At 40.2% G+C, this 13,083-nt stretch overlaps 1 protein-coding gene across 5 annotated transcripts in view; it reads left to right on the top strand.

Moving 5' to 3' along the window:
* STRIP2 (striatin interacting protein 2) overlaps nucleotides 1–11,942 on the top strand; it is a 49,418-nt gene extending 37,476 nt beyond the window's left edge. For 3 of the 5 annotated variants that reach the window (XM_057733600.1, XM_057733603.1, XM_057733598.1), the window contains 3 exons: nucleotides 2,009–2,113; nucleotides 2,937–3,141; nucleotides 5,150–7,559. In XM_057733600.1, the coding sequence (XP_057589583.1) occupies nucleotides 2,009–2,113; nucleotides 2,937–3,141; nucleotides 5,150–5,400 (561 nt within the window). In that variant the 3' untranslated portion in view covers nucleotides 5,401–7,559. Of the gene's footprint in view, nucleotides 1–2,008; nucleotides 2,114–2,936; nucleotides 3,142–5,149; nucleotides 7,560–9,674; nucleotides 9,737–9,844; nucleotides 9,985–11,091 lie in introns of those variants that run through there. The other 2 variants (XM_057733601.1, XM_057733599.1) reach the window with 2 other exon arrangements.
* Nucleotides 11,943–13,083: the final 1,141 nt, after the last annotated feature.

Here is a 13,083-nt window from a genome sequence, read left to right as displayed (position 1 = left end):
GACTGGCAAATCTGAAAAGGCACCCATGGACCTAAAGGCTTTCTGGGAAAAAGATTATTTGTTGAGTTGGAAGAAGGGAGAAGGCTTAAGCAGGACTCCAGCAAAGAAGATGAGAAGCCTGGGCTCAGCTCTCCAGGGAGAGCCACTGACCAGCGTGTATGCTTTCATTGCCCACTCCAGGAAACATCTTGTGATGCTAGAAGTGAGGCTAGTTATAGACATCAGGGAAGCATTATCAGAAAGAAAGGAGAGCAAGGCCCTGGGCAGGTGAGACTACCTTCAGCAGGGAACTGGGGCAGTTCTTGGGACTCTTGAGACTCAGCTCTGAAGGCAGCCACAATCAGCATTCTCTCACTCAGAACTTTAACTTCTAAGCCAGCTGGAGAAAGTAAGCCACAGAATTATTGAATGGTCAGAGATAAAAGAATCTTAAAGGTTATCTTAGTTCAACCTCTTACAGGAAACAGGGAAATTACATGCCTAAGATGCTACAACCAGGGCTGAAGCCATAACCCAGGTGTCCTGGTGCCTACTCCAGTGCTGCTTCTACAAGACCATGCTGCTATTCCCATATTCCATAAGGAATGCAAGGCTTTTTATTCTGCTACCATATTAGAAGTCAGGATAAAGGAAGCTCACAGCAGAAATATACTTACTTCTCCTATATGCTTTTTGTTTCCCCTGGTTCTTTTTAAAAAATAAACATTTAAAAGTCTGTCTCCTCTGTTAGCCACACAAGATGTAACATCTATAAAACCTGATCTGTTTTGGGCAAGCCAGATTAGCTAATGCACTAGGGTGGAAACTCCCATGGAAGTTTCTTTTAGAACAAAACAGATAGCTTTCCTGGAACTAGTTCTAAACACAATACTGAACATTTACTAGAGGAAGGAGAACATTATTATTATTATTTTTGGCCATGCCGCGTGGCTTGTGAGATCTTAGTTCCCTGACCAGGGATCAATCCCTGCTGAGTCCTAACCACTGGACTGCCAGGGACTCCCCAGGAAAACATTATTTCTAAACAATGTTTTTGAAAAGTTTCCCTGCAACTTTTTGATCCTCAGTCTTATTTATTTCTTAGGAGAGCCTAATATTCTCAAAGGTTTTGGCTGTTCGTTCCACAGTTGATGTATGTCTGCCTTGCTTCCTTCAAATTAATTTGAGAGGGAAGGAGGTAATCTTCCATTCACCAGAAAGCAGTTCACTTCTATACATCTCCCGCTCCTACATTCTCCTCTTACATTGTAGACGAGGAATTTCCAAGATGTTAGTTTGACCACCATGTGTGTTAATTCATTTATATAGCTTCTGACACCAATATATATTTACACGCCCCCAAACCCATAAAGACTCTTATTTTTGTCCCTGAAAGATGTTTCTACGAGTAGTTACCTGTTTCTGATCTAACATCCATCTGTTATCTCTGGTTGGGAGCTCACAAGCTATCAAGAAACATTCAAGAGAAACACCTGGTTCGAATTAACCATCTGCCATTTTTCCTTCCATTCTAGAGAATTAAGCAATTTACTGCAATATGGTTTGATAAAGGAGGGTGGAGGTTGATTTTTTAAAAAATTGATTGTAACAAATATCAGATCCATCCAATACAGTTTGAAATCTACCAGAGTAACTCCTAGCAATTTTACCCCAAACATAGCTTACTTAAGTGCAGAGTATATAGGGGTAAAATTCTGTCATCTCATTTCTGATCCTAAAGCAGAAAGCTACACAAGAAAGCTTGCTTAAATGAAGTTCCTATTTTCGTGAATCATCTTTCTAACCAGTACTTGCTCTAGGTACAGAGTCTTCCAGGATTGGCAGCTGTGTGTTTTCAGACGAAGGATATTGCATGCCTTCAGGCCTCAGTATGTAAAGAGCAGGATGGGAAGGAGGTAGCATTTCATATGGAAGGCCTCACCTAAACTGACCAACAGTGACTTCCAGATTTCTGCGGGAAGGAAAGCCTTATAAGTATTGAGATAATGATGGGCTTGCCTTATTACAGGAAGCTGGAGACAACAACCAGTTCTGCTGGAGGAACCTCTTTTCCTGCATCAACCTTCTGAGGCTGCTCAATAAACTGACCAAATGGAAGCATTCCAGAACCATGGTGAGTGGAGCTTCAGATCGTGGTGTCCACCTAACTGGATTCTTTTTATCTTTAGTAAATATGGACTTCCTGCTTTGTGAGCTCTATAGATAGACACTGAATGCTCCGTAAGACTTAGCTCCTCCTAATTCTGGGCACTTATTCTATGATGATTATTTTCCGGTCCATTTCTTTTCAGGGAGCTGAATATGGACCCTCCCTCAGGGCAGCTCTGGTAGGGAAGTTAGCATTGTTTTTAGATTATAGTCTTGCATCCCAAATGATACAAGTCTAAGATTATTCACTGCAGCATTAGTTGTAATCGTGAGAGATTAGAAACAACATAAATGCTGATTAACACCAACTGGTTAAATGATTTATGTACATCCTTAGAAGATTAATACAACCATTAAAAAGAATAAGACAGTTCTATACTGCTGTGGAATAATTTTCAAGATATATTGTTAAATAAAAATCAAGGTATGGAACAATGTGAAAGGGTATGTAGTTGTCATCATTTTTCTTAATAAAAGTAATCTCCACATACATAGGATTAGCTTCAGAAGATAACTGGTAACAGTGGAAATGGGATGTGTGGCTGACAAAATTTTTTTGCACTTTGAATATTAGAAATTTTGAATTGTGAAATAAAAATGGAGTACTTCCTTTCTGTTCTTAAAGGCTAAGTCTCAGTGGAGCCTGGACCATAGATTTCTCAAAGCTCCCCAGAGTAGTCTGAGTTTAGTCAGGTTTGGCTTAATTTGTCTGTGAGTTTAGGAAATTCCAAGAAACTTTAGGTCCTTATCTGTCTTTCTTCACTCCTACCCCCTCTTTAAATGGGCAGATGCTGGTAGTGTTTAAATCTGCTCCAATCTTAAAGCGGGCCCTCAAGGTCAAACAGGCCATGCTACAACTTTATGTGCTGAAGCTGCTAAAAATACAGACCAAGTACCTGGGGCGACAGTGGAGAAAAAGCAACATGAAAACTATGTCAGCCATTTATCAGAAAGTACGGCACCGCATGAATGATGACTGGGCTTATGGGAATGGTGAGTATTCTCAGAGCTTTTCACCTCTAGGAGTTGCCCGGGGTTTAAATACAACTAAATAAACATCTCTACTCTTTTGGTATGAATTGTTACATATTTTAGATGAGAAAATATGTGATTATAGTCAGGTGCTGATATAACAAATGTTAAGGCACTGCCTCAAATTCCAAAACATATCCTGTCCCATGTAAACTGTGAAAATCCATTTTATAAAACAAGTTAATTGAGGGATAATTACCCCTTTTTGAAACATTCCTTTAAGTAACAGGCTTGTCTGAGAGATTTTTAAAATTAAAATAACCTTCTATTATTACAAGGCAGTTAGAAAATACAAGGAAGCAAACATTTTACTGTATTACCATATTTATGCCACCTTTGTACCATCCAGATTGCCACAAAAATCTTATTGTATATCCTTACAGATTTTTTCCTCAACATATAAACATACATTTTATTTAAATAAAAGCAAATTGTGTATGCTATTTTTTAATCTCCTCTTTTTACTTAACATTATCTCCACCTCTGCATATCAGTACATTTTCATTTTATCTAATAACTAAGTCCATGTTCAGAGTTTCTCAGTTGCCCCAAAATGTTCTTTAAAGCTATTTTTTCCAAGTCATAATCCAACCCAGGACCACAAATTTCACCTGACTTTTATATCCTTTTATTTGTTTTGAATCTAGCAGGTTTGGTGTTTTGTTTTATTTTTTTCTGTAACAGTGACGTAATTGAAGAACGAGGCCAGTTGTCCTGCAGAATATCTCCTTCTGGATTTGTCTGCTTGCTTCTTTGTGGTTTCATTTACCTTATTTCCCTATCTCTGATATTACCTGTAAACGGAAAGGTAGATCTAAAGTTTTGATTAATTCAATTTAAATCTTTTTGGCTATAGTACATTCTAGGTAATGTACTGCAGTGAACCGCATATTGCTTCACATCAGGAGACGTTATATATCTGACTGACCTACCAGGATATTATAGGCTTACCAGAGTTGGAAGAATTTATTTTGGAGAGCTGTAGTGGGATTTGACCATTATTTGCATAATTGTGTTTAAGAGTTCTTGGTTAGATGACTAATGATTTGTCTTTGCTGGGATTTGTCACCTGCCTGAATTTAGAGGATGCTGCACTAAAGAGTTCAGAGAACTAAGGGCAGCAGATGATCAGCAGATAACAAGCCAGTATGCAACTTCTATAAGACATAAAGCACAATTAACTATTTAAATTCTTGTAGATTTTTAAAACATGGAAATTTTTTATACTGTAACTGGCACGTCTGTTGCTGCTACCATCATGAGTCCAAACCCAAACTGCACCTGTTGAGTGTGGGACATAAGAGATCTGGGAAATATGTACCTCTGACCCTTAAATAAATGTCTAAATAGGATAAACAGAAGGAAAGCAGATTGTTTTCTGTTTTTACTTCCATGGAAGCCTTCACCTCATAATCTTAACATAAGCTGCATATAGATTTATCATGTGCTGGGGGAGGTTCCAGGGAATCAGGAAAGTCTTCAGTAATTGGTCCATTCTGATTCTTCTTGCTGTGCCCCTTCCTGCCTCTTACTATTCCTTGAAAACTGTGATTTCGTTCAAATGGGAGACTCCCATTGCCAAGGAAAGTTGCATAAAGGGAACTGAGTTGCTGTTTTGGAAAATATAATACATATAACTAGTAAGAAAGTGAAATAATGAAAAGGAAATACAATAAAAAGAAGTCTACTTCCTTCAGGGCCCTCATTTCCTTCTCAGTGGTAATCACTGTTAACCATTTTCTAGAATCTTCCAAAGATAGTCTCTGCATACACAAGCATATGTATGTGGGCATGTGTGTATTTTTTAAACCTGACTGACAGCATATATACTTACTTTGTACATTGCTCTTTACAAAAAAGGAAATTCTGAGTGGTTCCATTGTTGGTATCCCATAGACCATGCTCTGTGCTAAGAGAAGCCATGTCCTGAGTTTTAAACATCTTTTTCTTTCTAATCCTCCCAACACAGACATCGATGCCAGGCCGTGGGACTTCCAGGCAGAAGAATGCACTTTGAGGGCCAACATTGAGGCTTTTAACAGCCGCCGGTATGACAGACCCCAGGACTCTGAGTTTTCACCTGTGGATAACTGCTTGCAGAGTGTGCTGGGGCAGAGGTTGGATCTGCCTGAGGATTTCCACTATTCATATGAGCTCTGGCTGGAGAGAGAGGTGTTTTCACAGCCCATCTGTTGGGAGGAGCTGCTTCAGAATCACTGACTGAGCTCTTGTCAACAAGCATGTGATAGATGGGGGTTGGCTCCAATAAATGGTGCTCTGCCTACCCTGTGCACTCAGCCTTTGTTTCCAGCTCTAGGAGAGCTCGTCCAGGGTAGAGCTGGCCCAGCCTTAGGACATCCAGTGTAGTTCAGGACTATTCTAGGGGAGGTTAGGCCTGGAGATAGTACAAGGCTGGGATCCTGGGTGATAAAAAATTGATCTACTTGCCCTGGGGTCATTTGGGTGCCCAGTTGCCTTTGAAATCTCCTGCTGGATCAGTCCTGGACAGGCTCTTTTGTGGGACTGCTCCCTGCTTTAGTCTTGCCTAGAAGCAGGCTAGCCTTCGCTGGCCCCAAGAGTGAGAATAAGTTTATTACGGCATTTGACTGATGGCATTCCTTGTAGGTAATGGGAAGTGCAGGTCATAAAATAGGGAGCACATTCTCTTCTTGCTCACCCTGAATTACTAGAGGTTTGGCAAACCCAACTTTGAAATTGAGTTTGTATTTTAAATTTAAAATTTTGACACTCACCTCTTTCTAAAATCATTAGCTCTAAGATGATGTTTAGAGCACCTGCATCTTCTTTGTGAAGGATGATGATTTACTGTTGCCTAAATACTGCATGTTATAGAAAGGTATATTGTGTGAAGTGTTTTTTCTTTGTTCCTTAAGAGAGCTATGTTCAGTGTGAAAATTATTTCCTTGTGTACTCTGTATAGGGCCTGGAGTGCTCTGCCACAACCCATATGAAACAGGCCTCCTCTAAGGATGTTTCGTGTTTTTCTGAAACTATTTCAGTCTTAAAATGACTGAGAACATTGCAGATCCTTTTCATCCAATTCATTTTTAAATGACAAGTTAACTACAGAAGATTTTATTTACTGAGATGGCATGTCCATTTGTGCTCGTGATCGATTTATTTTTTAATTGAATAGAACAGCAAGAGCATCACAGCTTACCACTTTTCTTTTTCTCCAGTGTTGATCAATGATTTCTTTCCCTTTTTACTGCTAGCAGTTTCAAAGTGTCATGTGGATATTTAGCAATACTGTTTCCATCTAAAAGTATTACACATTTCTTTGAAAATATAAGCGTTGATGTACCAGCCTCTTTAAATTTCTCTCTATTATAGCAGAATCACATGCTTCCCAACCGAAACATGGTTTTTAGAAAAGTTTCTGATTCAGTCAGGATCATCTTATTTATCTTCTGTCCTCAAAATTATGGCATCTACAGTTTCAAGCTTTTTTACTTTAAATGCCCCTGCCCTGAAACATGGACACTACTGAATCTTTTTTATGACAGCACCAGGCCACTTTAATTTTGCCAGGAGGTATAGTCAAAATCGACTTATTTACTCCATCCTTTGTCAACCACAGTCTCTTTTGGAAGTCATGATAGATTGCTAATGATTTCCAAAGGAACTATACCAAAACTCTGATTATGGCTTGGATTTCACCTCTTTGTACTTTACGGGTAGCAGAATTTCTGTTTTTATGGTGAGGTCATGAAGAATGTAAGTATGTAATGGATGAAACTTAAAATAGTCTGTAAATTTTGTCTGAGTAAGACAGCAGTCCTCATTGCAATTAAAAAAAATTTATTGAGCATATCATTATTGAATCCTGTTAATCTATGATTTTAATGTGATTTAAGTGAAAAGACAACTTTCAAGGAAAGAACAATTATCAATCTATTTTGAATAAAGAGTATATAGTATTTAATTTAATCAAAACCAGATGTTACCTTTTTAAAAATATGCACGTGAATTCTTTCTGAGGCATAGATGTATGCTAAGCTTTAACATTTCATACTTTTTTATAAATCTTCTCTAAGGGAAGATTAATTCTCAGTGCAGATGGAAAAACTGAGGCACCAAGGATAAATGATTAGTTTCAAATCACATCATTTTTCTACTGACTTGCTGGAACTAACATTCAGGTACTGATAGCCAGCCCCATATGTTACAGTAACTGATTTGAATCTCCCAATGTGAGAATACATATGTGTGGTTAGGAATAAATTCAGAGTAACGAACCTCCAGTGGTGATTACTGTTAGAACATAGAAGAACATTATTTGAGTGATTTATAAAGTAGGAGATTTTTGTGACTATTTCGTAAAGTTTGTGTTGATTGTCGATAACACTGTTTATCTATTGAAGCACTTTAATAAAAACAACTAAACTGGAGTTAGAAATTTGGTCTTCAATTTCTTCAACACAAGAGAATCTTAAAGACCTTAGATCTATAAAGAAAGGATATAATTAAAGGGGTGAATATATAAAATCTTGTATTAGTATTCCCTGGGGGGTAGACTAATATAAACAACTGCGAAACCTCAGTGACTTATGACAAATCTTTTTCTCTTGTTCTTGGTTCTGGCAAGCAGCTGCAGCTCTACTCGACTGAAGTTGACTTGCTAGATTAGCTCTGCTCTGTGTGTTGTCTTATTCTGGCACGAGGCTGATGGAATAGCCCCTACCCAGGGTATACTGTTCTCATAGTGAAGAGAAGGGCAAAAGACCAAACCATATCATGCAAACACATTCAAAGCCCCTGCCTGGATGTGGCACAAGTCAAATTGCTCATATTCCACTGGCAAAAAGCAATTCACATGGATGAGCCTAACAATGGACCAGAGAAGCATACTACCTATAGAGAGGCAAGTTGCAGCCAGACATAAGGGTAGACAGTGAGTCACAGCAGCTTCCCAGGGAGCTCTTAAGATTGGTGGTGGGGCTTTCTGAGAGATTTTTTTTTTTTTTCAGCCATGTTGTGCAGCTTGCAGTATCTCAGTTCCCCAACCAGGGATCGAACCCAAGCCAGGGCAGTGAAAGTCCAGAACCCTAACCACTAGGCAATGTGGGAACTCCCTAGAGAGTGTACTTGAGAATATCACCAGCTTTCCAGTGCATATTTGAAACCACTCATTTCAGTGCTGATATTTGCAGTGTGGCTTTCTAGACCTTCCTTGTTCATAGGTCTCCAGCTCTTCCACCTAACAATTATTAATCATTGTTATATAAAGACAAGTGTTTTGATGGTTTCTGTTTTTCTTCAAGTAGTGGTTCCTCTAGTCCTTCTTGAGATGACCCATATTTACAATAAAACTAGCAGAGATTAAGAATGCACCTGTGGGGAACTCCCTGGTGGTCCAGTGTTTAGGACTCGGTGCTTTCACTGCCAGGGCCTGGGTTCAATCCCTGGTTGAGGAACTGAGATCCCACAAGCCGCGCAACACGGCCAAAAAAAAGAATGCACCTGTGATTTTGGAACAAAACTGACGCTGGTTCATACAATAATCAAACTCACAACTTTGATTTCATTGGATGCTATATTTGATGAGCTCTGAAACCACCTAAATATCCTTAACTTAGTTACGTCTTTTGCTGTATTCATAGGTTCCAGGGATGAGGGCATGGATATACCTTTTGGAGGGCCACCATTCAACCCACTAAAACTCATCAGACACTAACAAACAGCAATATTGATTCATTTACTCTATCAGTATTAGAGGTGTAAGGCAGACCCAGGGAAGTTATTTTTATTTAGAAAATACTTGCAGCTATTGATGTAGTCAAAGGAGATTCAAGTAAAGAGTTTTAGGCTTGGGTAGAGGATATGACATGAGGGAACATGTGTAAAACTAAAGAATATATTTATGAATTGGTATTTTTGTTAAGAAGATACACGTAAAAAATTCAAATAATTTTCAAAGTACATAATGAAAAATGTAATCTCTCAACCCAGATTTCTTGTCTCGTTCCCCAGAAATAATTACTGTCAATATTTTTTTCTATTTTTATTCTTTCAGAAAATTCCCATGATAATACCCATTTTTTCCTCTTTGACATTTTTTTACAAACATCATTTATCCTGGAGATGTTTTTCTATATGAATATTCTCTTTTATGACTATAATACACTGCTTTCAGACATTTTCCAGCTAGGAGGAAATATTAGAAGAAAGGGTATGGATGGGAAGAATAGGGTGTGTGGGTGCATATGTGCATGTGTGTATGTTGTGGTGGGGATGAGGTGAAGGGAGACTCCCTCAGTTCTCATAGCAATAGGCCAAAGCATTCTGAAATATTATTTCCTACCAGCAGTTCTTCGGGCCAGTCAGACTCCCAGATCCTGTAAATGGAATGAGACTGTGCCTGAGTGGGCTATGGGGAGATGTTCGGCCTGTTTGCTCCTTTAGTGATTAGGCAGATTTAAATTTCAAAAAGCAAGAATTTTAAATTTTTTATATATACTTTTATTTTATAGAAAAGAAAATAACCAGTCTTTCTAAGGAAATGCAAGAGTACAAAAGTCACTGCACCTCTGCTCAAACACCTTTGGTAGCATTGACTTTTTTACTAAATAAGATAGCGCCATCTGTCCCCTTGCCTCCAAATGGAAACATTACTTTGAACATTCTGTAACTTTTTGTTCAGATGCTTAAGGGAGCTGACGGGACAAAGATCCTCCATGTGGATGCTTGTGAAAATATGTTTTTGCTGCAAGATGTGAGATATTTTGCCCAGAAAGGCTGTACAGCATAAGGGCTCAGACTGACAGTGCTGGACCCAACTTGGTGAGTTATTATATGCAGGCTCTGCCTCCATGACAAGTTATTTCATCTCTCATGCCTCGGATTCCCCATCTATAAATGGGGATAATAATACTACCTACTTCCTAGAGTTGTAAGGATTAAACGTATCAATATAATAGTGCTTAGAATAATGCTTGTTAAACATGTATTCAATAATTGCTGGTTATTCCCACCTCATTCCCCTCCCTATTAAAGAATCCCCCAGCAAGAATAATAAATTCTCTAGCTCAGGGATTAGCAAACTATAGCCCATGTGCCAAGTCTGGCCCACCAGTAGTTTTATACAGCCTGTGAGCTAAGAATGGTTTTTATTACATTCTTAAATGGTTGGGGGGGAATTCCATAGATGAAAAATAGTTTATGACACATTAAAAGTCTATGAAATTCAAATTTTAGTTTCCATAATAGTTTTATTGGAACACGGCCACGCTCATTTGTTTACATGTTGTCTATAACGTTTCATCCTACATCAGCAGATTGAGTAGTTGGAAAATGAGGACATGAGGCCTGAAAAGCCTAAAATATTTACTGAGTTTGCCAACCCCTGCTCTAGATAGTTTCCTGAGTCTGCCCCCCTTGGTCTAACTGCACCCCAAGGTTCTCAATGCTGGGGCCCTAGTGACTGACCAGAGATTATGTACAAAAAACATTCTACTTTTTCTGTAACCACCTCTTCAAAATTAGGGCTACAGTGGGTGAAGTGAATGCAGTGCTATGCTGTTAAACTTGAGATAAAAAGAAAAAGAGAAGGAAGGGAGGGAGGGGAAGGGAAGGGAAGGAAAGAAAGGAAAGAAGGGAAGGAGGAAGAGACCACCAGAATAGAAAGGAAGAAATAGGAATTCATAAATGTAACTTCTAAAAAAGATAGTAGTAGAATATTTTAAGTTTGAATATTCTAAGAATGCACACTTTAATTCTGGTAATTTTTGTTTAAAGAAGAGCACAGTTAATGTTACTATTTATAAAGAAGACATAAGGATGTGTACTCATAAACATAAAATTAATACTTTTCCAATGTGAATTTGAATAGTTATCTAAATTTAACATCATTTTCCAATTTACACAGAAAAATTTGTTTGGTTCTTGTAGAATAAACGGACCTTGGACTTCCCTGGTGGCGCAGTGGTTAAGAATACGCCTGCCAATGCAGGGGACACGGGTTCAAGCCCTGCTCCAGGAAGATTCCACATGCCTCAGAGCAACTAAGCCCGTGTGCCACAACTACTGAGCCTGTGCTCTAGAGCCCGGGAGCCACAACTACTGAACCCATGTGCTGCAACTACTGAAGTCCTCGCCTAGAGCCCATGCTCCGCAACAAGAGGAGCCACTGCAATGAGAAGCCTGCGCACTGCAACGAAGAGCAGCAACGAAGAGCAGCCCCCACTCACTGCAACTAGAGGAGGACCACATGCAGCAACGAAGACCCAAGGCAGCCATTTTAAAAAAACAAAACAAAACAAAACAAAAAAACGGATCTTACTTCCTAAACATTAAGTGATTCTTAAGTGGACTGGTATTTAAGAAAAATGGTTATGTTATGTTGTCAATGACATTTTTCTTTGATTCTAACAGTAACCTGTATTTTTTGTTATAAGGAAGTTTGCCTTTCAGCCCCACCCCTCCGCAGCCCTCCTCGCCTCCCTGCAGGTCAGTGCTAAGGCTTTCTCCAGTGCAAAGGCTGACGACCCATTTGGTCAATGGAAAATGGTGCTGCCATTGAAGTTGTTCCCACTGTCACTAGACCATTCATTTTATGCTCCACCTGTCCACTGTCAAATCATGCTTTCTTGTGCTTTATATCTTTTTTCTCAAACCTCCCACCTGGAACTCACGAAAAGCAGGACCAGAACAGATTTGGGAATGAGCCCGACAGGATTAAGAGAGGGGCCAGCAGAGGAGAATGCACAGGCAGAGGGCAGAAGAATCTGCCATATCAAGGGCATAGGTACTCAAAAAAACTACCACACAAAACTAGTTGGAACTTAGGTTTGCTTTGTTGATGAAGGATTAGAAAAAGCAAATATATGAGAACCTGGTACACAAATACTCCCCTTTGGAAGCCAGATCATCAATCAAAAGAAGGAAAACAAACCAAAAAAAACACCCTACCCTTGGTGGTAGAGCCTTTCAGGACCCACCTCTGCTTCTGGATCCAGACTCCTTCTCCTGCCCTGGGTCTGCAAGTCCTGTGCCCTGACCTTGGCATAGCTGACTCCTCCTTATCGCCCAAATCTCAGTTAAGCCTCAGAGAGACCTTCCCCATTCACCAATCTAAAAGAGTAGTCAGCCATCATCACCCCAGTTTAATACACCCAATGTAATACATCCTGCTGCACCCACCATTTTTAATGTCTGCCACGTCCCCCATTTGACGCCTCCCCGCCAAAAAAAGAACTTTGCTGCATTCAGGGCTGAATTCCAAGGGCCCAAAACTGAGTGGCAGGCACATGATAGATGCCTAATAACTTGAATAAAAAGGAATGAGTCATTAAAATAATGAGGGTCCTGCTCCTTCTCTCCTCTTCAGGGAGAAGGATATCAGGATCAACTCAAGGTTGGAAGCAGAACTGCATCTACTGTATCCTTTCTTGTTTAATCCCACGCCGGGTATGAGAACATCTTTCAGGCGCTTTTAAAGAACATCTTGTACTATTGGTATTATTACAGGCTCTTTTACAACCATTTCCCCATATTATTTTCACTTCGACCGTCAAAGCCTTTATCTCATTTTCCCAAAAAAGGTCATGGAGTCTTGGATAACAACTTCTCCAAGGTCAGCCAGTGAGTGGCCGAGTCCGCCCACTCCAAGGCCAGTACCGTACACGTGGAGCACCGCCCGCCCGCCCGGCTCCGGCCGGGAGCTTGCCTGCGCCCTCCTCGGTCGGCCAAGCCAGCCTTCCCCGCGCAGAGCCCGTTTTCCGGGAGCTCGCAACCTGAGCCGCAGTCGCGCGAGGTGAAACGACCCAGCCAGATCGGCGCTGTCAGTAGGGCCAGTAGCGCGCGGCGGCCGCCAGCAGGAAGGCGCGCGCGGGCTCTGCGGGCAGGCTGGGCGGCGGGGCTCGGCGCAAAGGCTGGGCGCCA

This window comes from Hippopotamus amphibius, chromosome 4 (assembly GCF_030028045.1).
Source record: "Hippopotamus amphibius kiboko isolate mHipAmp2 chromosome 4, mHipAmp2.hap2, whole genome shotgun sequence".
Lineage (NCBI taxonomy): Eukaryota > Metazoa > Chordata > Mammalia > Artiodactyla > Hippopotamidae > Hippopotamus > Hippopotamus amphibius.
The sequence above is the reverse complement of the archived record's forward strand: the minus strand, read 5'-3'. Positions and strand labels throughout refer to the sequence as shown.